This window comes from Mus musculus, chromosome 7, assembly GCF_000001635.26.
Source record: "Mus musculus strain C57BL/6J chromosome 7, GRCm38.p6 C57BL/6J".
In the NCBI taxonomy this organism is placed as follows: Eukaryota; Metazoa; Chordata; class Mammalia; order Rodentia; family Muridae; genus Mus; species Mus musculus.
In genome coordinates, this window is record NC_000073.6 from 20,666,007 (window position 1) to 20,692,950 (window position 26,944).

General features: G+C 38.7%; 1 protein-coding gene and 1 pseudogene across 1 annotated transcript; one reads left to right on the forward strand and one right to left on the reverse strand.

Annotated features, from left to right (window-relative positions):
• The first annotated feature begins 2,911 nt into the window (after positions 1-2,911).
• On the forward strand, positions 2,912-3,835 carry Vmn1r107 (vomeronasal 1 receptor 107). The gene has a single exon (NM_001166759.1). It carries the CDS (start codon positions 2,912-2,914, stop codon positions 3,833-3,835), a length of 924 nt encoding a protein of 307 aa, NP_001160231.1.
• On the reverse strand, positions 14,408-15,331 carry Vmn1r-ps71 (vomeronasal 1 receptor, pseudogene 71; annotated as a pseudogene).

The window sequence follows — 26,944 nt, forward strand, 5'->3', positions numbered from 1 at the left end:
ATAGATAAAGAAAATATCCAAAATAGTTACTCATACCCAAATAAAAAGAAATTACAAAAAATAAAAATCAAAGAAGCTTACATTATTTATCATGAGATGTCTACGTGAGGGACTGTCCAACTAGTATAGTGCTGATTTATTAAAACTCCTTTGAAATATGCAAGTGAATGTATTACAGGAAGCCCCAATAGCAGCAAGTGTCTGTATAGGTTTTCAAAAGACACTTAGTCAGAGTTATTCTTCTCCATATTTCTTGGTCTACTTTCTCTCTTACACACACCCAAATCGAACTCTTCATGTTCCATTATAGCCTTTCATCCTTTATAAGACTGTATTCTACCTCCTCATTTTTCATCATGCCATGACTCTTACAAATTCCTGAATTTGAAGGTTATTTCAATATAATTATTTATTAGGCTAATAAATGATATGTAATTGTCAATTAGCCAATATAAATTTCACAGTAGAAATTATGGATATGTGCTTGTCCTAGACAACCCTAAGGTCTCTAAGCAATTAATGACCAGTTATTCTTTCTTTTTGTCCTATTTCCACATATATCCCTTTTGAGTACTGGTAATTTCATTTGAAAAATAAAGTGCAATGATATCTTATTTCTCACACGTTTAAGTATATGTCCTTTGTGCCTGAGACAATATTGTTGCAAGTTTGAATATCAATAAATGTTTAGAACATACAATTCTTAGATTTATAATCAGAATTTTTACTTTTCATCACTGAAAATCAAAACTAAATCCCTAGTTTTTTATTATACCTAGAGCAGACATGTGTTGGAGCTATGTATTTATTAATGATTGCTCAATCCATATCTTTGCTTGTATGTCCAGGATTAGTTAATTACAAATGAAATTCTCTAGATACTATCAATGTATATTAGATCTGTGATAAGAATTCATGAGTATATCAGAAAACAAGTCATGATCTTCCTGAAAACAAGTGGATATGGGAATAACCCCAGGATTCAGGTGGGAAAGACCAGTTTCTGTTAATAAATTCGTCATTTATAAATGTCCTGGGTCCAACATGGGAAAAGTTGTAATGAAGCAACTTCCTGGGAAATTACAGAATCTGAATGACACATTGCCAGTTTTCTAGAAGGACTTATTGTCAGAATAATTTTGCAGAAGTGAAATAGTAGGGAGGAAAGTACTCTGTAGAAACTCACATAATGAGTCCCTTGTTCTACCCTGGAGCGCCCCAATTCACATCTGATGACAAACTCAATTCAGAACTTAGATTCTCCCGGAAGGAAACATGGAAACCCTTCCCTAACTTCTGCCCAGGTACTCATTAACATCTAACAAACTCCTAGACATCATCAGTAAACATCAGAAAGGAATGGAGATTTGCTCTGGGGATAAATGATATTCCTTCATTGGAGGTATCCCAAAGACACCATGCAGACAAATGTGCGGATGCCACAGATGATACAATAATAAACTCTCTGAAGGATGTCATGTCCCGGTGCCCTATTATTTTATGAGCCTGGAAACTAGGACTTTGTTGGGTTATCTTTACAGCATTGCGTGGAGAATAAGAAACCATTCCGAATTTCATTGCATTCTTTCTCAGGCAAAGAGTGACACAGAGAAGTTCCTCAATTCGGGCACTAGGAAATATGCTTCTATAGGAGCTGTGCTCTGCAGCTGGCCTTCAGATGAGCATCTTCATCCTGACTGAGTCTCAGAAGGTGGGATTCTTCCAACCATAGACTTCTACTTAAAATTCTTTCCTCTTTTCTTCAGTGAAAATTGTCTTCTGAAGCCAACATGAAACATTATTTCTTTCTGAAGTCTGCAGGTTAACTTGAATAGGTTAATATTTTGCTTTCATGTCAAAGAAATGTCTGTGTCCTAGATTAGTACTCAGGAGAAAACAGCATTTAGTGTAACATATGCATGTAAGATAATGAATTATACCTGGTGGATGGAGGCCCTCCTGCTCCTATAGAAAACATATAAACAAGTAAAGTGCAGACTAAGCATCAGCTTGCAAAGGGTATTGGGATTATATTATATTGTATTATATTATATTATATTATATTACTGCAAAGGGATTGTGTTAATAATTTTGGAGGGAATCTGCAGATGATGCAGGTAAGATTCTGGCACCTCACATTTAGAACAAAAATTATGATCAGTAAAATTAAGATTAAATGGAACTTGTTAGCAAGTGTTTTTTTTTTTTTTTTCATATGGAGGACATATATGTAAGCCTGTGTTCATCTGTGTCATTACAACACAGGTGGCTTTATCAGAAGTATTTGGTGTTTTTTTTTTAATTTTGAGGATGAATAGTATAAAATTTTCACAAAAGCCAACAACTTAATTTTCTACAACTGAATTCAGTTACACAACTTTATTATTGAGTGCAATATCATATTGTTCCCATACATACTATTTTTAATATGTTACTATAATACACAAAATTCAATTAATTATTTTTATGTTGCATTTATATATTCTTTTATTTGTTATTGATTTAGTTACATCCCAATTGAAGCGTTTCCTCCCTCCTAATTGTATTGAATTCTGATGATGGAATCACAGACTCATAGTAGACTCTTTACTGTCTGTATTCATATGCAAAGACCTTGGTGTGGCAAAATGTGTGTTATTGTGCTCTTGACCTACTGAACCAGTAAAGATGTAGTTGCAATACAAAATTTACATTGAGGCAGGAGTAATAAAATCAGTATAAAATTTTATTTGAGTTATTATACATTCATTGTTTTTCAGGCAATTTGCCTGTAGTGTGATAGAATAGTGTCTTACTTATCAAGTGAAGAAATTGTGTCAAATCAATTGGTAAGTGTGGACAATAAAACAGAGACCCGAGGAGAGTAGTGTCCGACCTAATCATCACTCCAGGGTCCTGTAAAGCCCTCTCCATGTCTGCTCATGGTAAATCCGTGAAAACCACTGAGGAAGTGGCTCTCCAGATCCTCTTGCTTTGCCAGTTTGGGGTTGGAACTGTGGCCAATGTCTTTCTGTTTGTCCATAATTTCTCTCCAGTCTTGACTGGTTCTAAACAGAGGCCCAGACAGGTGATTTTAAGCCACATGGCTGTGGCCAATGCCTTGACTCTATTCCTCACTATATTTCCAAACAACATGAGTGCTTTTGCTCCCAAAACTCCTCCAAATGAACTCAAATGTAAATTAGATTTCTTCAGTCACATGGTGGCAAGAAGCAAAAATTTGTGTTCCACCTGTGTCCTGAGTATTCATCAGTTTGTCACTCTTGTTCCTGTTAATAGAGGTAAAGGTAAACTTATACTCAGAGCAAGTGTCCCAAATTTGTGGAATTATTCCTGCTACAGTTGTTGGTTTTACAGTGTCTTAAGTAACATCCACATTCCAATTAAGGTCACTGGTCCACAGATAACAGACAATAACACTGACTCTAAAAGCAACTTGTTCTGTTCCACTTCTGGATTCATTGTAGGCATGGTCTTCTTGCAGTTTTCCCATGATGCCACATTCATGAGCATCATGGTCTGGACCAGTGTCTCCATGGTACTTCTCCTCCATAGACATCGCCAGCGAATGCAGCACATCCTCACTCCCAATCAGGATGCCAGAGGCCAAGCTGAGACCAGAGCAACCCATACTATCCTGATGCTGGTGGTCACATTTGTTAGCTTTTATCTTCTAAATTGTATTTGTATCATCTTTCATGCCTTTTCTATACATTCTCGTCTCTTCATAAGGCTTGTCAGTGAGGTTCTGGCTGCAGTCTTCCCCAGTATCTGCCCCTTACTGTTGATCTTCAGAGATCCTAAAGATCCTTGTTCTGTGCTCTTCAAATGTTGAAAATAAGAGCCCATAAAAACTGCCAAATACAGAAGACACCTTCACTAATACCATTAAGTACTTTATTCCATAAATATGTTTTCAACATTTTGTATGAATAAGGTGTGGTGCTCACTGCTGTAATTTTAAAAGAATAAGGCTATACTCATTTGTTGATGTGAAATGATTTCTGGTTGGAATCTTACTGACATGGTAAGTGAGTTATTCACCATTCTCTGTTTTCCTGTATATAACTGCATTCTGCTGCAGGCTGGACTGAAACTGATGCAACCAATTTTCACTAAACAGTTAAATGTGTTAAATGGTCCTGATCAAACTGATACTCTCGCTCCATCTTAGTTGATACTTCAAACTTCGGACAAGAACAGAATCCCTCTCTATATTTCTCTATCTGAACAAACAAGGATGCATTGCTCTAATTAAATATTTTCAAGGATGAACATTTTGTATATAGTAAATATATTGCATGTTATTCCACTTTAGTTAGGAGATATATGCTTTGTACCTTGGGCCCTAAGGAGGTGAGAGTCAAGCACTGAACAACATAACTTTGTGCTCTCTAGAGCAGTACAATCTGCTGATCACATCAAGAGTAAATAGGAAAAGAGGCATAGACAGCTCCTGCTCAGAAGCCTTAAGAGATTTAAAGTCTCAGGACCAGGGAGGAATCCAGGATCCACACTGGAGATCTTCTCCTGAAAGACCTTGGTAAAGACTTGACTCTGAGCCATGGTGAAATTGTTTTTCCAATCATCACAAACACCTACGAATCAGACAGGAGACAAGAGATATCAGAACAACGAGGAAGCAAAGTTGTCATTCCATCTGTCAGTGGCTTTCTCAATCGCAAAATTATTTTCTCAGAAGATTAAAATCAAGCATCTAATATTTTCAGCTACCTGAGAATGACCAAGGCTAGAAAGACCACAAGATAAATACCAGGGGTGGTTATAGCTGTCAGTGTGATGAAACTTATAATCTGACTTGTGGTACTTACTTCTGTGAACAAAGAATATTTTAGCATTCATTTTTTTTGTTCATATGTATTGGGTATGTATGTATTTGTGGGGATTCCCTCCTCTTAAGGAGAATAGGTGTCATACCCCTAGAGCTGGAGTTACAAACTGATGTAAGCCTACAAAGATAGTTTCTCAGAATCGAGCTCTGATCCAATGTAAATATGGCCAGGCTTCCAACCTGCTGAGCCATCTCTTGAGGCCCACACTGAAAAATTTATCCAACACACTTAACTATTCACTTACAATTTGGGGGAGTAGGAAATTATCAATATCAGGTATATTGAAAGAGCTTGAAATAATAGAATATGAACCAACAGTTTGTATGTTCTATATTGAGGATAGATTTGCACTGAGTTATGAAATTAATACCGAGACTCTTCATGTACTGACAATCCCACAGCACCAAGCCTTGATCATAACACTGGCCATAATAAGAATCAGCAAGACAGCTCAGCAGCTAAAGCACTCACAACTTAGAAATGATTATCCCAGGTCCTACCTAGTGGGGAGAACAAACTCCTACAATTGTCCTCTCCCTTCCTCAAATCTGTGCTTGAACATGTCCACACAATGAAAAGAAAAAAAGTGTATTTTCTAAGTTCACTTTATTCAGTTCAGTGTATCCTATAACACTGATCTCTGCCTGTTAATCTGTATATACCCTTATCTCTAAGCATTATTTTGGTGTACGTTATTGGACTGTATTATCTACTACCCTTCCAACAGTTTTTTTCAGCACAATATTTCCAACCAACACTCAGTAGTAAAGAATAGTTAGAGAGGAAAAGGAGTGTAGACCTCTGATGTTGGTTTTGGTAAGTCCAAAATCTATCATCATGATATATCTAACCAGAAGTCAAACAAGACAGCCAAACAATAATTCATTAATAGCAAATTCAGGAACAGGTACAGCAGCAAAGGGGACTGACAGCAGCAGGCAAAGCAGGAGCCACCACAGGCCATCTTGGGGATCTCACACAAATACCTTCTCAAGACCCCCAAGAATTCCAAACTAAAACTGTCTGCAGCTGGAAAAAATCATACCCCTCCTAAAGCATGAGACACTCATAATTATTCGTTGTGGACAATTGGAAACAGCCCCATATCCCATATCAGGGATTAAAACAAAAACATATTCATGTAACATAACTGGGTTTTTGACAAAATGAAAATTATCACATCAATCAAAATAAAGAACAAATACTGAAATGTTAAGAAAATTCAAAGGAGGCATGAATTATAATGAGATAACTTTGCAAAGGGCAGAAATTAGCAGGTAAAATTTCAAGAAAACATGCATAAATAAATAAATAAATAGATAGATAAACAAACAAACAAACAAATAAACGCATGGCCTTTCTATGTTCCATCTAAAGTTCCACACACCAGTCTGCAATCTCTGATCTATACTCCTCTCACTGGCCCATAGTTCTGCCTGCCTTCCAGGATGCTGAATCCTGCATGGTCATGAGGGTGATGGTGGGACATGATCGCAACTCTGGGATGGAGCCAGTAGGACATAGGACTCCACAAGTGTTGACAGTTATCAGGAAATATGATACTTGACAAGTTTATTGTGGAATGTCCTTTCTGGGAAGGTTAATACCTCTTAGGATGGGAGGGTATGTTTATGCCTTAGCAAAAACTATAAAGGCTGTGGCTTTCACAGCAGCCCTTAATGATATAGAAAAGAACACTGAATACATGAATTTAAAAATATATAAACAGGATTTCTCAACTATTCAAAAAATAAAGATGTAATATGAGTTACAAGAGGGGTTTCATGTACCAAAAAAAGTACAGAAGCAGTTGCACTATGAGCAAGCTTGTCAGAAAGATGCAAAGGCAGGAAGACACAAAAGCAAGCAGGTTTCTGAGTTCAAGGACATCCTGGAACAGAGGAAATTTAGACCCAGCATGAGGGAGTAGTGATCTCATAGCTTATTGTATGTTCTTACAAAGCAAGCAGATTTCTGAGTTTGTTTGCCATGTTAAGAAAAATGTGCTTGCTGTCTTTTCTTAGCGGTTAAGGGGCTAAGTTCAAAATTTGTGATGTAATCAAAAGAGTATGTGGGGTGCATGATTGCATTGACATGAAAATAAAAGAATGGACTATTGTATGTTAGAGGTTATCTCTCTGGTCATCTTCAGAAAGCTGTCTTAGCAGAACACAAGGCTATCAGCTTGTACCCCAGAACTGACTTCAAGCCATTCTTTTTGTTGCTCCCAAACACCACTTCCTCAGAACCGCCCTCTAAGCTAAGGCTGGTCCTTGTCACCAGGAGGCCTACTGACATCCAGAACAACCAAGAACAACTCACTCTCCTATTTCCCATGTGCTGAACTCTATTACTCCCAGAAGCTGTGAGGTCTGCCCAATTCTCTCCATTCTTTTTATGCCCTATCTTCCTGTCCACACTTCTACATGCAATTGAGAACCTGCACTCCACACCCTTGTCCACAGCTCTGCATGCCTCCTGGTAGACCTGTTACCAAGTGGTACAATCAGTCCCAGAGGCCTACTGTGACCTTGTATGGCTAGGACAGCTAATACCAGAGACAACAAGATGGCTAAAGGATGAGCTAAAATATGATAAGGAAAAGCCAGTGAAATATGGCACCACAGGTAATCAGCTATCTTACTCTAGCAAGCATTAGGTACCCTGACACACCTGAAGAGCAAGAAAATGACCTTACATCTCATCGTATGAAGAAGATAGAGGCCTTTGATGAGGAAATAAGTAAATATCTTTTTAAAATACAGGAAGACAGGATCAAACAGGCATTTAAAAAGGAAACAAATAAATATGAAAGAATACAGGAAAATGCAACCAAACAGGTGAAGGAAATGAATAAAACTGTTCAGGACCTGAAAATGGAAATAAATGTAATACAGAAAACAAAAAAAGGAGCCAACCCTGGAGAAAGAAAACCTAGAGAAGAGAATTACAAGCCACAAGCATCATCAACAGACTACAAGAGAAAGAAGAGAGAAGCTCAGCCATCAGAGATACAATAGAAAAATTGCTGTATCGGTCAAAGAAAGTGTCAAATAAATTGATTCTAATACAACACACTCAGAAAATTTGGGACACTAGGAGAAGACAAAAACTAAGAATGGTAGAAATAAAGGGAGAATAATGCCAGCTCAAAGGCACAGAAAATATACTCAACAAAATCATAGAACAAAACATCCCTAACCTAAAGAAAGATATAACTATAAAACTACAAGAACCAAAATAGATTTGATGACAAAGAAAATCCTGCCACCATATAATAAAACATTAAATGTACATAACAAAGAAAGAAATTTAAAAGATGAAGGGGAGAAAAAGACAAGTAGCATATAGGGTAGTCCGGTTAGAATTACACCTGACTTCACATCAGAGGCTCTAAAAGCCAGAAGGGCATGGACAAGAGTTTTGCAGACCTTAAGAGACCACAGTATCTATCCATGAAAATGTTCAATTACCATAGATAGAAAAGTAAACATAATCCATGACAAAAATAAATTTAAGAAATATCTATTTACTAATAGAGCCCTTCAAAGATATAAGAAAGAAAACTTCAATTCAAGGAGTTTAACTGTACCCAGGAAAACATAAGAACTTAATCATTGAACAGCAAAACCAAAAGAATAGAATTATATACACACAATAACACCTCCAACAACAAAACACCAAGGAGTAACAATCATTGGGCATTAGTATCTCCTATCAGCAATGGACTCAAGTCACCAATAAAAACAGAGTAGTTAGGCAAAGAGAATCCATGATTTTACTATATACAAGAAATACAGCTCAGCAACAAAAATAAACACTGCCTCAGAGTAAAAGACTGGAAATAGGTTTTCCAAGCAAACAGACCCAGGAGACAAGCTGGCCTAGCCATTATAATATCTAATAAAACAGACTTTCAACCAGAAGTTATGAAAAGAGATGGAGAAGGACACCTTATATACATCAAAGGAAAAATCCAGCAAGATGATGCCTCAGTACACACACACACACACACACACACACACACACACACACACACACACACACTACATGGCTGAAATAAAGTAGTCCAATAACTCATACAAATACATACATACATACATACATACATACATACATACATATGTTCATACAAACTTACATGCATACAGACCTACAGAGAGACATACACATTAATACATGGAATAGTTAGAGCAAGCACTAACTAACCGAGCCTTTCACACACACTTACATATATAAAAACAGTTGGTGGATGGAGCAAGCTCCAACACACACCCAGACAAGCTTTATATATATATATATGTATATATACAGATACTTTCGCTCAAGGAACTTTGTTCCAAACTTCCACTTAAACAAACTTTACACATATACACACATACACATAGTTCTTGTATGAAAGGAACAATTTTCAGCTCTCCACTCTTTATTCCTTCTTCCATAGCTTATATATCCCAGCAAAAATTTTCAAGCAGTATAAAACTACAATGTGAGCATGTTTTAGTTTTCTTCTAGTAAATGATTATGAAAAACAGTGTGTTACCCAATACTGTTATGAGAAATAACATTATATAGTAAAGGTAAAGAAAACAAATTATCCCCAAACACCCAGGTACATTTTTTTTAGATTTTATTTATTTTTTATTAGATTTTTCTTTATGTACATTTCAAATTTCAAATGCTACCCCGAAAGTTCCCTATACCCTCCCCCCATGCCCTGCTCCCCTACCCACCCACTCCTGCTTCTTGGCCCTGGCATTCCTGTGTACTGGGACATATAAAGTTTGCAATACCAGGGGCCTCCCTTCCCAGTGATGGCTGACTATGCCATCTTCTGCTACATATGCAGCTAGAGATACAAGCTCTGGGGGTACTGGTTAGTTCATACTGTTGTTCCACCAATAGGGTTGCAGACCCCTTCAGCTCCTTGGGTGCTTTCTCTAGCTTCTCCATTGGGGGCCCTGTGTTCCATCTTACAGATTACTGTGAGCATCCACATCTGCATTTGCCAGGCCCTGGCATAGCCTCATACGAGACAGATATACCAGAGTCCCTTCATCAAAATCTTGCTGGCATATAACCTAGGTACATTTATAAGTAAGGAACTTATTATAAATTCACAAAGTGTACACATGCAAGGCAGTTTTCTCATCAAGTTTCTCTTCCTGGAAGGCAGAAATTACAAAGAAAGGGACAAGTATTTTATTATTTATCTCTAAAATAATCTGAAAAAAGCTTAAAGGAATCACAAATCTAAACTTTTACATAAAAATCAATCATGTCGATTTTGAATTCTTGAAGACCCCTTAGTTGAAAAGAGGTGGTCAGTTGGGACTCTGTATCCTCAGTTATTAGAAAATTTCAGTAGGATCACTTTCATATATGTTAGAAATTTCCACTGCCATAGGTTTTCATAACATCTCTCATATGCCCTCAAATTCCAGCTCTTTCTCTTCATTCCATCTCTCAACCCTATGTCTCCTTGCACTTCTGGCCCTTTTCCAACTCATCCCCCGAGTCCACTCAGAAGAGTCAATCTCTTCCCCCCTTTCATGAAATCCTCGTGTCCCTCACTAGAACATTTTATGTATCAATCTCCTTTGTAGGTTGATTATTATTTATTTAATGGCTAATAACTATGTATAAGTGATGGTGATTGATAATAGTGATGCCTGTGATGGTGATGATGGTGAAAAATGTGATAATGGTGGTGATGGTAATGGTGGCTATGGTAATGGTGATCAGGATGGTAAAGTGGGAATGGTGAGATGCTGCTGCTGGTGGTGATCGTGATATTGATGTTGGTGGTTGTGATGATGTGTTTCTCTGTATAGCCTCGACTGTCCTGGAACTCACTCTGTAGACCAGGCTGGCCTCAAGCTCAGAAATCTGTCTGCCCCTGCCTCCCAAGTGCTGGGATTAAAGGCTTGGACCACCACTGCCCGGATTACTTTTTGTTAAATAAAAACATTTTATTTTCATCACAATACCACTATAATACATTTACTTTGTTATGAGCAAGTTTGTGTGTGTGTGTGTGTAATTTATCTTTGTACTGTAATAAGAAAATAATGTTCCTTTGATTTGGAAACCATCTTCACATAAAGTCTTATTTAAAGTAGAGTGTGGTGGTCCTTGGCTATCATTCTGGCTACTCTGAAAGCCAAGTAAAAACTCTCAAGTTCAAAGCCACATCACTCCAATCTCTGCCTCTGTGATTATATGGCTGTCTTCCCTCTGTATGTGTTTGCTGCTTCTTATAAGGACACAGTCACTCTTAAAGGTTTTATTCTACTTGTGGCTTTCATCTTTTATTTCCAAATAGGTCATTCATGGACCAGGACTTTACATAGCAGAAATACCGTCCAACCCATAGCAGGCAATGATAGCTTTCCCTTCATTACCCCTCTCTGACCAGATGCCCTTCACAGGCCCATCCCATGGCCCTTGTGTCTGCTGATTATCGAATTGCAGAGCTTCTCACAGAGCTCCATCAGCTGACCAAGCAAATCCAGGTAAGAGGAATGTTTGTATAAGTGAATACATACCGCAATTCTCCTACAAACATCATGATGCCTGTTCTTAAACAGCTGAGTAATGCTCCATTGTGCTAATGTGCCATACTTTTTTTTTCTTTTTTTTTTTTTCACTTCAGTCTTCATTTTTCTTGAGTTTCATGTGTTTAGGAAATTGTATCTTATATCTTGTGTATCTTAGGTTTTGGGCTAATATCCACTTATCAGTGAGTACATATTGTGTGAGTTCCTTTGTGAATGTGTTACCTCACTCAGGATGATGCCCTCCAGGTCCATCCATTTGGCTAGGAATTTCATAAATTCATTCTTTTTAATAGCTGAGTAGTACTCCATTGTGTAGATGTACCACATTTTCTGTATCCATTCCTCTGTTGAGGGGCATCTGGGTTCCTTCCAGCTTCTGGCTATTATAAATAAGTGTGCCATACTTTTTATCCTTTCTTTTGTTGACACTTCTTGGTTGATAACAGATTTATTCATATTGCGAATGAATAGAGCAGCAAAAAAAAATCATGGTTGATCACATGTCCTTGTAGTAGGATGAAGTGCCCTTCAGGTATATATCCAAGAGTGGTGAGATAGATCTATTGCCTACTTTCTGTGGAACCTCTATTCTTATTCCCATAGTGACTGTACAAGTTTTTACTTTCACCAGCAATGGGTGAGCCTTTCCCTTATTGCACATCCTTGCCAGCATGAGCAGTCACCTGTGTTGTTGATCTTGGCCATTGTAATAGGTGTTAGAATCCCAATGTAGTTTTCATTTCCTTTTTCCTGATGTCCAAATATTGCCAAGGGTCATGCAGTAGGAATGACCAATGGCTTTAGAACTCAGGGAATGTGGTCACCCCACTGATTACCACAGCCACATGGGTTAATCTTGTTGTGTCATGGCCCCAAGAACTTCATGATGTTATGGAGTTCTGCTCTGCTTGCAGCCCTCACATCCCACTTAATATAAGAAGGACATAGCATTAAGAGGTCTAGACTCATTTTCCTCTCTAACTTTTTCCTTTACTACTGGGTGTTAGTTTGTTGGAAGTAATTGAATTGAAAAGTTTTTGACGGGTGGTAGATAATAGAACCCAACAAAGTATCCCAAAATAATGCTTAGAAATAAGGGGATACACAGATTAACAGGCAGAGATCAGTGTTATAGGATACACTGAACTGATTAAACTGAACTTAGAAAATATACTTTTCTTCTCTTCGGAGTGTGGACATGTTCAAGCACAGATTTGAGGAAGGCAGAGTACAATTGTATGAGTTTGTTCTCTCCACTATGTAGGACCTGGGATAATCATTTCTAAGCTCTGAGTGCTTTAGCTGCTGAGCTGTCTTGCTGATTCTTATTATGGCCAGTGGTATGATCAAGACTTGGTGTTGTGGGATTGTCATTTTTATTGTTGGTAGAGGTCTGTGAAAATGTACATGAAGAGTCTCAGTATTAATTTCATAACTCAGTGTGAATCTATCCTCAATATAGAACATACAAACTGTTGGTTCCTATTCTATTATTTCAAGCTCTTTCAACATTTCATTACGATATCCTACTCCCCCAAATTGTAAGTGAAGGGTTAAGTGTGTTGGATAAATTTCTCATTGTGGGCCTCGAGGGATGGATCAGCAGGTTAGAACCCTGGCCACATTTACATTGGATCAGAGCTCGATTCTGAGAAATTATATTTGTAGACTTACATCAGTTTGTAACTCCAGCTCTAGGGGTATGACACCTATTCTCCTTAAGAGGAGGGAATCCCCATAAATACATACATACCCAATACACATGAACAAAAAATGAATGATAAAATATTCTTTGTTCATAGGACTAAGTACCACAAGTCAGATTATAAGTTTCATCACACTGACACCTATAAGCACTCCAGATATTTATCTTGTGGTCTTTCTTGCCTGGGTCATTCTCAGGTAGCTGAAAATATTAGATGCTTGATTTTGATATTCTGAGAAAATAATTTTGTGACTGAGAAAGCCACTGATTGATGGAGTGACAACTTTGCCTCCCCATTGTTCTGATATGTCTTATCTCCTGTCTGATTGGTAGGTGTTTGTGATGATTGGAAAACAATTTCACCATGACCCAGAGTGAAGTCTTTACCAAAGTCTTTCAGGAGAAGATCTCTAGTGTGGATCGTGGATTCCTCCCTGGTCCTAAGACTTTAAATCTCTGAAAGTTTTGGAACGTGAGCTGTTTTTGCCTTTTTACCTATTTACTCTTGATGTGATCAGCAGATTATGTTGCTCTAGAGAGCACAAAGTTTTGATTTTCAGTGCTTGACTCTCCCCTGAGTAGGACCCAAGGTAGCTAAGCATATATCTCCTAACTAAAATGGAATGACATGCAATATACTTACTATTTATATAAATTTCATCCTTGAAAATATTTAATCATAGAAAAGCACTCTCATTTATTCAAATAGGGAAATACAGAGATGGATTCTGTTCTTATCCGAAGTTTAAAGTATTAACTAAGAAGGAGCGAGAATATGCGTTTGATCAGGACCATTTAACACATTAAACTGTTTAGGGAAGATAGGTTGCATCAGTTTTAGACCAGCCTGCAGCAGGAGGCAGTTATATACAAAAGTACAGAGGGTAGTGAATAACTCACTTACCATGTCAGTCAGATTCCAACCAGAAATCATTTCACATCAACAGAGGTGTATAGCCTTATTCTTTTAAAATTACAGCAGAGAGGGCTGGTGAGATGGCTCAGTTGGGTAAGAGCACCCGACTGCTCTTCCAAAGGTCAGGAGTTCAAATCCCAGCAACCACATGGTGGCTCACAACCATCCCTAACGAGGTCTGACTCCCTCTTCTGGAGTGTCTGAGGACAGCTACAGTGTACTTACATATAATAAATAAATAAAAAAAAAATTACAGCAGAGAGCATCACACCTTGTTCATACAAAATGTTGAATACATATTTATGGAATAAAGTCCTTAATTGTATTAGTGAAGCTGTCTTTTGTATTATGCATTTTTTAGCCACTCTGATTTTCAACAGTCGAAGAGCACAGAACAAGGATCCTTGGGATCTCTGAAGATCAACAGTAAAGGAGAGATACTGGGGAAGACCGCAGTTAAAATCTCACTGACAAGCCTTACGAAGAAATGAGAATGCATAAAAAGGGCATGTAATATGATACAAATACAATTTAGAAGATAAAAGCTAACAAATGTGACCACCAGCATTAGGATAGTATGGGTTGCTTTGGACTAAGCTTGGCCTCTGGGGTTCTGATTGGGAGTGAGGATGTGCTGCATTCGCTGGCGATGTCTATGGAGGAGAAGTACCATGGAGACACTGGTCCAGACCATGATGCTCATGAATGTGGCATCATACGCAAACTGCAAGAAGACAATGCCCACACTGAATCCAGAAGTGGAATAGAACAGCTTTCTTTTCCAGTCAGTGTTATTGTCTGTTATCTGTGGATCAGTGACCTTAATTGGAATGTGAATGTTACTTAAGACACTGAAAAACCAACAACTGTAAGAAGAATAACTTGCCATGTTTGTGACACTTGCTCTGAGTACAAGTTTACCTTTTCCTCTATTAAGAGGAACCAGAGTGACAAACTGATGGACACTCAGGACACAGGTGGAACACAAGTTTGTGCTTCTTACCACCAGGTGACGGAAGGATTCTAATTTACATTTGAGTTCATTTGGAGGAGTTTTGGGAGCAAAAGCCATCATGTTGTTTGGAAATATAGTGAGGAATAGAGTCAAGGCATTGGCCACAACCATGTGGCTTAAAATCACCTGTCTTGGCCTCTGTTTAGAACCAGTCAAGACTGGAGAGAAATTATGGACAAACAGAAAGACATTGGCCACAGTTCCAACCCCAAACTGGCAAAGCAAGAGGATCTGAAGAGCCACTTCCTCAGTGGTTTTCAGGGAGTTACCATGAGCAGACATCGAGAGGGCTTTTCCCAATCCTACAGTGATGAATAGATAGAACAGTACTCTCTGTGGGTCTCTGTTCTGTTGTCCACACTTACCAATTGATTTGTGACAATTTCTTCACTTGATAAGTGAGACAGTATTCTAGTTACACATTACAGGTAAATTGCAGGGAAAACAATGCATGTATAATAACTCAAGTAAAATATTATACGTATTGAATTACTCCTGACTCAAGATTCAAAGTCAGGAATTTTTAAGAGTCATGGCTTGTCGAATACAGTCTTTTAAAGGGTGAAAGGGTGATAATGGAAGATGAAGGGTTAGATTTGGGTGTGTGTAGGAAGGAAAGTAGATGAGGAAATATTGAGAGGAATAACTAACACTAAGTGTCTTTTGAAAATCTGTACAGTAACATTGTACTGTTGGGGCTTCCTGTAATATGTTCACATGCATATTTCTTTTTTTTTCAATTTCTTATTAGATATTTTCTTCCTTTACATTTCAAATGCTATCCCTAAAGACCTCCATGCCCTCCCCCCACCCTGCTCCCCTACCCACCCACTCCCACTTCTTGGCCCTGACGTTCCTCTGTACTGGGGCATATAAAGTTTGCAAGACCAAGGGACCTCTCTTCCCAATGATGGCCAACTAGGATATCTTCTTCTACATATGCAGCTAGAGACATGAGCTCTGGGGGTACTGGTTACTTCATTTTGTTGTTCTACCTATAGGGTTGCAGACCCCTTCAGACCTGCGTTCCATCCAATAGATGATTTTGAGCATCCACTTCTGTATTTGCTGGGCACTTGCATAACCTAACAAGAGAGAGCTATTTCAGGGTCCTTTCAGCAAAATCTTCCTCGCATATACAATAGTGTCTGTGTTTGGTGGCTGATTATGGGATGGATTCCCGGGTGGGGCAGTCTCTGGATGGTCCATCCTTTTGTCTTAGCTCCAAACTTTGTCTCTGTAACTACTCCCATGGGTATTTTGTTCCCCATTCTAAGGAGGGACAAAGCATCCACACTATGGTTCTTCTTGAGTTTCATGTGCTTTGTATCTTGTATCTTGGGTACTCTAAGTTTCTGGGCTAATATCCACTTATCAGTGAGTGCATATCAAGAGACTTCTTGGCCTGAGCATCTGCGGGAGACATATTGGTTCCCGGACACCACCGAGACTAGTCTGCACAGGTGAGAGTGTGGACTACAGAAGCTAACAGCTTCTGGGACACATGGGAGCCACAAGCTTCTGAGGCAGGCCCCTTTTCGGGCTCCAGAAATCCGGGAACCTTCCCTGCCAGAGGATAGGTGACTGCCCGGCCTAGGAGGGCTTTGCAGGAGTACTTGGGGGAGCCATCTTGGTTCCCAGATACTTTGAGACTAGTCTGTGCTTGTGAGAGTGTGGACTACAGAAGCTAACAACTTCTGTGACAGGCCAAAGTAACACAGCATCTGGGACAGGTCCTGTTTTGGGTCTTCATCTTCGGCCGGGAGGGAGGTCCAAAAGCCAGATATCTGTGCACCTTCCCTGGAAGAGGAGAGCTTGCCTGCAGAGAGTGCTCTGACCTCTGAAACTAGGAGAGAGCTAGTCTCCCAGATCTGCTGATAGAGGCTAACAGAAACATGAGAGCAACAATCTCTAACCAGAGACAACTATAACAACTAACTCCAGAGATTACCAGATGGCAAAAGGCAAACGTAAGAATCTTACTAACAGAAACCAAGACCACTCACCATCATCAGAACCCAGCACTCCCACCTCGCTCAGTCCAGGGCACCCCAACACACCCAAAAAGCTAGACCCGGATTTAAAAGCATATCTCATGATGATGGTAGAGGACATCAAGAAGGACTTTAATAACTCACTTAAAGAAATACAAGAGAACACAGCTAAACAGGTAGAAGACCTTAAAGAGGAAGCACAATATTCCCTTAAAGAATTGCAGGAAAACACGACCAAACAGGTGGTGGAATTGAATAAAACCACCCAAGACCTAAAAAGGGAAGTAGATACAATAAAGAAAACCCAAAGTGAGGCAAAACTGGAGATAGAAACCCTAGGACAGAAATCTGGAACCATAGATGCGAGTATCAGCAACAGAATACAAGAGATGGAAGAGAGAATCTCAGGTGCAGAAGATTCCATAGAGAACATTGGCACAACAATTAAAGAAAATGCAAAATGCAAAAAGATCCTAACTCAAAATATCCAGGAAATCCAGGACACAATTAGAAGACCAAACCTACGGATAATAACAATAGATGAGAATGACGATTTTCAACTTAAAGGGACAGCAAATATCTTCAACAAAATTATAGAAGAAAACTTCCCAAACCTAAAGAAAGAGATGTCCATGAACATATAAGAAGCCTACAGAACTCCAAATAGACCAGACCATAAAAGATATTCCTCTGACACATGATAACCAGAACAACAAATGCACTAAATACAGAGAGAATATTAAAAGCAGTAAGGGAGATAGGTCAAGTAACATATAAAGGCAGGCCTATCAGAATTACACCAGACTTTTCACCAGAGACTATGAAAGCCAGAAGAGCCTAGACAGATGTTATACAGACTGTAAGAGAACAGACATGCCAACCGAGGCCACTATACCCAGTCAAACTCTCAATTAACTCAGATGGAGAATCCAAAGTATTACACGACAGAACCCAATTCACACATTATCTTTCCACGAATCCAGCCCTTCAAAGGATAATAACAGAAAAAACCAATACAAGGACGGAAATCACACCCTAGAAAAAGCAAGAAAGTAATCCCTCAACAAACTAAACAGGAGACAGCCACAATAACAGAATGCCAACTCTAACAACAAAAATAAAAGAAAGCAACAATTACTTTTCCTTAATATCTCTTAATATCAATGAACTCAATTCCCCAATAAAAAGACATAGACTAACAGACTGGCTACACAAACAGGACCCAACATTCTGCTGCTTACAGGAATCCCATCTCAGGGAAAAAGACAGATACTACCTCAGAGTGAAAGGCTGGAAAACAATTTTCCAAGCAAATGGTCTGAAGAAACAAGCTGGAGTAGCCATTCTAATATCGAATAAAATCGACTTTCAACCCAAAGTTATCAAAATGACAAGGAAGGACACTTCATACTCACCAAAGGTAAAATCCTTCAAGAGGAACTCTCAATTCTGAATATCCATGCTCCAAATGCAAGGGCAGCCACATTCATTAAAGACACTTTAGTAAAGCTCAAAGCACACATAGCACCTCACACAATAATAGTGGGAGACTTCAACACACCACTTTCATCAATGGACAGATCATGGAAACAGAAACTAAACAGGGACACAGTGAAACTAACAGAAGTTACAAAAAAATGGACTAAACAGATATCTACAGAAAATTTTATCCTAAAACAAAAGGATATACCTTCTTCTCAGAACCTCACAGGACCTTCTCCAAACATAACAGTAAAATTGGTCACAAAACAGGCCTCAACAGATAAAAAAATATTGAAATTGTCCCATGCATCCTATCAGACCACCATGGACTAAGGCTGATCTTCAATAACAACATAAATAATGGAAAGCCAACATTCATGTGGAAACTGAACAACACTCTTCTCAATGATACCTTGGTCAAGGTAGGAATAAAGAAAGAAATTAAAGGCTTTTTAGAGTTTAATGAAAATGAAGCCACAAAATATCCAAACTTATGGGACACAATGAAAGCATTTCCAAGAGGGAAACCCATAGCTCTGAGTGCCTCCAAAAAGAAACTAGAGAGAGCACACACTAGCAGCTTGACAACACACCTAAAAGCTCTAGAAAAAAAGGAAGCAAATTCACCCAAGAGGAGTAGACGGCAGGAAATAATCAAACTCAGGGGTGAAATCAACCAAGTGGAAACAAGAAGAACTATTCAAGGAATAAAGGAAACGAGAAGGTGGTTCTTTGAGAAAATCAACAAGATAGATAAATCCTTAGCTAGAGTCACTAGAGGGCATGGGGACAGCATCCTAATTAACAAAATCAGAAATGAAAAGGGAGACATAACAACAGATCCTGAAGAAATCCAAAACACCATCAGATCTTTCTACAAAAGGCTATACTCAACAAAACTGGAAAATCTGGACAAAATGGACAAATTTCTAGAAAGATAACAGGTACCAAAGTTAAATCAGGATCAAGTTAACAATCTAAACAGTCCCATATCCCCTAAAGAAATACAAGCAGTCATTAATAGTCTCCCAGCAAAAAAAAAAAAAAAAAAAAAAAAAAAAAAAAAAAGCCCAGGACTAGATGTGTTTAGTGCAGAGTTGTATCAGACCTTCAAAGAAGATCTAATTCCAGTTCTGCACAAACTATTCCACGAAATAGAACTAGAAGGTACTCTACCCAACTCATTCTATGTAGCCACAATTACTCTGATACCTAAACCACAGAAAGATCCAACAAAGATAGAGAACTTCAGACCAATTTCCCTTATGAATATTGATGCAAAAATACTCAATAAATTTCTCACTAACGGAATTAAAGAACACATTAAAACAATCATTCATCCTGACCAAGTAGGTTTTATTCCAGAGATGCAGGGATGGTTTAATATACAGAAATCCATCAACGTAATCCATTATATAAACAAACTCAAAGACAAAAACCACAGGATTATCTCCTTAGACACGGAAAAATCATTCCACAAGATCCAACACCCATTCATGATAAAAGTCTTGGAAAGATCAGGAATTCAAGGTCCATACCTAACCATGATAAAAGCAATCTACAGCAAACCAGTAGCCAACATCAAAGTAAATGGTGAGAAGCTGGAAGCAATCCCACTAAAATCAGGGACTAGACAAGGCTGCCCACTTTCTTCCTACCTGTTCAACATAGTACTTGAAGTCCTAGCCTAAACAATTCGACAACAAAAGGAGATCAAGGGGATACAAATTGGAAAAGATGAAGTCAAAATATCACTGTTTGCAGATGATATGATAGTATACATAAGTGACTCTAAAAATTTTACCAGAGAACTCCTAAACCTGATAAACAGCTTCGGTGAAGTAGCTGGATATAAAACTAACTCAAACAAGTCAATGGCCTTTCTGTACACAAAGGATAAACAGGCTGAGAAAGAAATTATTGAAACAACACCCCTCTCAATAATCACAAATATTATAAAATACCTTGGCATGACTCTAACTAAGGAAGTGAAAGGTCTGTATGATAAGAACTTCAAGTCTCTGAAGAAAGAAATCAAAGAAGATCTCAGAAGATGGAAAGATCTCCCATGCTCATCGATTGGCAGGATCAATATAGTAAAAATGGCTATCTTGCCAAAAGTAATCTACAGATTCAATGCAATCCCCATCAAAATTCCAACTCAATTATTCAACGAATTAGAAAGGGCAATCTGCATATTCATCTGGAATAAAAAAAACTTAGGATAGCAATATCTCTTCTCAAGGATAAAAGAACCTCTGGTGGAATCACCATGCCTGACATAAAATAGTACTAGAGAACTATTGTGATAAAAACTGCATGGTACTGGTATAGCGACATAGAAGTAGACCAATGGAATAGAATTGAAGACCCAGAAATGAACCCACACACCTATGGTCACTTGATCTTTCACAAGGGAGCAACAATCATCCATTGGAATTAAGACAGCATTTTCAACAAATGGTGCTGGCACAACTGGCGGTTATCATGTAGAAGCATGTGAATTGATCCATTCCTATCTCCTTGTACTAAGATCAAATCTAATTGGATTAAGGAACTCCACATAAAACCAGAGACACTGAAACTTATAGAGGAGAAAGTAGGGAAATCCCTCGAAGATGTGGGTACAGGGGGAAAATTCCTGAATAGAACAGCAATGGCTTGTGCTGTAAAATCAAGAATCAACAAATGTGACCTCATGAAACTGCAAAGCTTCTGCAAGGCAAAAGACACCGTCAATAAGACAAAAAGTCCACCAACAAATTCGGAAAGGATGTTTACCTATCCTAAATCAGATAGAGGACTAATATTCAATATATATAAAGAACTCAAGAGGTGGACTCCAGATAATCAAATAACCTCATTAAAAATGCAGCTCAGAGCTAAACAAATAATTCTCACCTGAGAAATACAGAATGGCTGAGAAGCCCCTGAAAAAATGTTCAACATCCTTAATCATCATGGCAATGCAAATCAAAACAACCCTGAGATTCCACCTCACACCAGTCAGAATGGCTAAGATAAAAAATTCAGGTGACATCAGATGCTGGTGAGGATGTGGAGAAAGAGGAACACTCCTCCATTATTGGTGGGATTGCAAGATTGTACAACCACTCTGGAAATCAGTCTGGTGGTTCCTCAGAAAATTGGACATAGTACTAGCAGAGGATCCTGCAATACCTCTCCTGGACATATATCCTGAGATGTTCCAACTGGAAAGAAGGATACATGCTCCACTATGTTCATAGGAGCGTTATTTATAATAACCAGAAGCTGGAAAGATCCCAGATGCCCCTCAACGGAGGAATGGATACAGAAAATGTGGTACATTTACACAATGGAGTACTTGTCAGCTATTAAAAAGAACAAATTTATGAAATTCCTATGCAAATGGTGAACCTGAAGGGCACCATCCTGAGTGAGGTAATCCAATCACAAAAGAACTCACATGATATGTACTCACTGATAAGTGGATATTAGCCCAGAAACTTAGAATACCCAAGATATAAGATACAATTTGCTAAACACATGAAACTCAAGAAGAAAGAAGGTCAAAGTGTGGACACTTTGCCCCTTTTTATTATTGCTAACAAAACACCCATGGAAGGAGTTACAGAGACAAAGTTTGGAGCTGAGACGAAAGGATGGACCATCTAGGGACTGCCATATCCGGGGATCCATTCCATAATCAGCCTCCATACGCTGACACCATTGCGTACACTAGCAAGATTTTGCTGAAAGGACCAAGATAGATCTGTCTCTTGTGAGAATATTCCGTGGTCTAGCAAACATAGAAGTGGATTCTCACAGTCAGCTACTGGATAGATCACAGGTCCCCCAATGGAGGAGCTAGAGAAAGTAACCAAGGAGCTAAAGGGATCTACAACCCTATAGGTGTAACAACAATATGAACTACCCAGTAACCCCCAGAGCTCGTGTTTCTAGCTGCATAGGTATCCATCAGTAGAAAGAGAGGCCTATTGGTCGTGCAAACTTTTTCTGCCTCAGTACAGAGGAATGCCAGGGCCAAGAAATGGGAGTGGGTGGGGGAGCTTGGGGTGAAATTTTGGGATAGCATTGGATATTGAAATGACATAAATACCTAATTAAAAAAAGAAATTGGAAAAAAAAAGACTTCTTTTGTAATAGAGTTATCTCACTCAGGATGATACCCTCCCGATCCAACCATTGGCTTAAGAATTTCATAAATTCATTGTTTTTAATATCGGAGTAGTAATCCATTGTGTAAATGAAACACATTTTCTGTATCCGTTCCTCTGTTGAGGGACATCTGGATTCTTATCACCTTCTGGCCATTATAAATAAGGCTGCTATGAACATAGTGGAGCATGTGTTCTTCTTACCAGTTGGAACTTCTTCTGGATATATGCCCAGGAGAGGTATTGCTGCATCTTCTGGTAGTATTATGTCTAATTTTTCTGAGCAACTGCCAGACTGATTTCCAGAGTGGTTTTACAAGCTAGATCCCACCAACAATCGAGGAGTGTTCCTCTTTCTCCACATCCACTTTCTCTACATTCTCACCATCATCTGCTGTTACCTCAATTTTTGATCTTAGCCATTCTGACTGGTGTGAGGTGCAATCTCAGGGTTCACATGCATATTTCAAAGGAGTTAAAATAAACCAATACCATATTAGTTGGACAGTACCCCTTGTAGACATCTCATGATGAATAATGTAAAATTCTTTAATTCTATTTTTTGTAACTTTTTCAGGTATTAATAAGTTTTTATTGGATATTTTCTTCATTTTCTTTCAAACGTTATCCCCCTCCCCCACAAGCCCTCTATCCCATCCCCTTTCCCCTGCTTATATGAGGGTGTTCCTCCACCCACCCACCCACCCACCCACCCACCCACCAACTCCCACCTATTTGTCCTCAGTTCACCTACACTTGGTCATCTATTGAGCCTTCATAGGACAAAGAACCACTCCTCCCACTGATGCATGACAAGGACATCCTCTGCAACTTCTGCTGTTGGAGCTTTGTGTACTCCTTAGATGATGGCTTAGTCCCTGGGTGTTCTTGGAGGACTAGTTGATTGATATTGTTCTTCCTGTGGGGTTGAAATCCCCTTCAACTCCTTTGGTCCTTTCTCTAACTCCTCTGTTGTGGACCCCACTCTCAGTCCAGTGATTGGTTTTGAGCATCTGTCTCTGTGTTTGTAAGGCTCTGGCAAGTCACTTAGGAGACAGCCATACCAGCCTCTTTCTCGATGCACTTCTTGGCATCCACAAAGGTGTCTGGGTTTGGTAAGTTATATGGGATGAATCCCCAGGTGGGACAGTCTCTGGATGGCCTTTCCTTCAGTCTCTGCTCTACTCTCTATCTACATATTTGCCCCTGTGAGTATTTTGTTCTCCTTCTAAGAAGGACCGAAGCACCCATACTTTGGTCTCCATTTTTCTTGAGCTTCCTATGGTCTGTGAATTGTATCTTGGTTATTCTTAGCTTTGGGTTAATATCCACTTATCAGTGAGTACATACCACGTGTGTTCTTTTGCCATTGGGTTACCTCACTCAGGATAATATTTTCTAGTTCTACACATTTGCCTAAGAAGTTCATGAATTCATCACTTTTATTTTTATTAGATATTTTCTTACTTTATTTACATTTCAAATGTTATTCCCTTTCCTAGTTTCTCCCCACAAAATCCCCTATCCTCTACCCCCTCCTCCTGCTCACCAATCCACCCACTTCTGATTCCTGGCCCAAGCATTCCTCTATACTGGAGCTTAGATCCTTCACAGTACAAAGGGCCTCTCCTCGGATTGATGACCGACTGGGCCATCCTCTCCTACATACACAGCTAGAGCCACGAGTCCCGTAATAAATTTTCTTTGATTGATGGTTTAGTCCCAGGGAGCTCTGGGATTCCTGGTTAGTTCATATTGTTGTTTCTCCTAGGGGGCTGCAAACACCTGCAGTTGATTGGGTACTTTCTCTAGCTTCTTCATTGGGGACCCTGTGCTCCATCTAATGGATGACTGAGCATTCACTTCTACATTAGTCAGGCACTGGCAGAGTCTCTCAGGAGACAGCTATACCAGTCTCCTGTCAGCAAGCTCTTGTTGGCATCTGCAATAGTATCTGGTTTGGTGGTCGTTTAAGGGATGTATCCCCAGGTGAGGCAGTTTCTGGATGGTCATTCCTTTAGTCTCTGCTCCAAACTTTGTCTCTGTAACTCCTCCCATGCGTATTTTCTTCCCCATTCTAAACAGTATCAATGTGTCCACACTTTGGTCTTCCTTCTTCTTGAGTTTCATATATTTTGCAAATTGTATCTTGGGTATTTGGATCTTCTGGCCTAATATCGACTTAACAGTGGGTGTATATCATGTGTGTTCTTTTGTGATTGTGTTAAGTCACTTAGGATGTTATACTTTAGATCTACCTATTTCTCTAAAAATTTTATGAATTCCTTGTTTTTAGTAGCTCCATTGTGCAAATATGCCACATTTTCTGTATCCATTCCTTTGTTTAGGGACATCTGGGTTCTTTCAGCTTCTTGCTATTATAAATAAGGCTTCTATGAATGTATTGGAGCATGTGTCCTTATTACAAGTTGGAGCATCTTCAGGGTATACGCCTAGGAGAGGAATTGCAGGATCTTCTGGTAGTACTATGCCCAATTTTCTGAGGAACTGCCAGACTGATTTCCAGAGTGGTTGTACAAGCTGAGTTTGATTATTTTCTGCTGTCTACTCATTCTTGGGCATATTTGCTTACTTTTGTTCTAGAGCTTTTAGGTGTGCTGTGAAGCTGCAAGTGTGTTCTCTCTCCAGATTCTTTTTGGAGGTACTCAGAGCTTTGAATTTTCTTCTTCGAACTGTTCTCATTGTGTTTCATAAGTTTGGTTATGTTGTGGCTTCATTTTCATTAAACTCTAAAAAGTCTTTAATTTCTTTATTTCTTCCTTGATCAACTTATCATTGAGTAGAGTGTTATTCAGCTTCCATGTCAACATTGGCTTTCTATTATTTATCTTGTTATTGAAAATCAGTCCATGGTGATCTGATAGGATGCATGGGATAATTTCAATATTTTTGGATCTGTTGAGGCCTGTTTTGTGACCAATATGGTCCATTTTGGAGAAAGTACCATGAGGTGCTTAGAAGAATGTATATTCTTTTGTTGTAGGGTAAAATGTTTTGTAGATATCTGTTAAATACATTGATTTCATAACTTCTCTTAATTTCAATGTGTCTCTGTGTAGTTACTGTTCCAGGATCTGTCCAATGATGAGAGTGGGGTGTTGATGTCTCCCGCTATTATTGTGTGAGGTGCAATGTGTTCTTTGAGCTTTACTAAAGTTTCCTTAATGAATGTGGCTGCCCTTGCATTTAGAGCATAGATATTCAGAATTTAGAGTTCATCTTGGTAGATTTTACCTTTGATTAGTATGAAGTGCCCCTACATGTCTTTTTTGATTACTCTGTTTTGGAAGTCGATTTTATTTGATATTAGAATGGCTACTCTAGCTTGTTTCTTCAGACCGTTTCTTTGGAAAATTGTTTTTCAGGCTTTTACTCAGAGGTAGTGCCTGCCTTTTTCGCTGAAATGGGTTTCCTGTATACATCAAAATGTGGGCTCCTGTTTGTTTAGGCAGTCTGTTAGTCTATGCCTTTTTATTGGGGAATTGAGTCCATTGATATTAAGAGATATTAAGGAAAAGTAATTATTGCTTCCTGTTATTTTTGTTGTTAGATTTCGGGGGTTCTTTACTTGCGGCAGTCTTATGTTTGTTGAAAGATTACTTTCTTGGTTTTTCTTGAGTGTAATTTCTGCCTTTGTATTGGCGTTTTCCCTTTATTATCATTTGAAGGGCTGGATTCATGGAAAGATATTGTGTGAATTTGTTTTTGTCATGGAATACCTTCGTTTCTCCATCTACGGTAATTGAGAGTTTTGCTGGGTATAGTAGCCTGGGCTGACATTTGTGTTCTCTTAGGGTTTGTATAACATCTGTCCAGGATCTTCTGGCTTTCATAGTTTCTGGTGAGAAGTCTGGTGTAATTGTAATAGGTCTCCCTTTATATGTTACTTGACATTTTTCTCTTACTGCTTTTAATATTCTGTCTTTATTTAGTGCATTTTATGTTCTGATTATTTTGTGTTGGGAGGAATTTCTTTTGTGGTCTAATCTATTTGGTATTCTGTAGCCTTCTTGTATGTTCATGGGTATCTCTTTCTTTAGGTTAGGGAAGTTTTCTTCTATAATTTTGTTGAAGATATTTACTGGCCCTTTAAGTTGAAAATCTTCATTCTCATCTACACCTATAATTGTAAGGTTTGGCCTTCTTATTGTGTTCTGGATTTCATGGATGTGTTGAGGTAGGATCTTTTTGGATTTTGCATTTTTTTGATCGTTGTGTTCATGTTTTCTATGTAATCT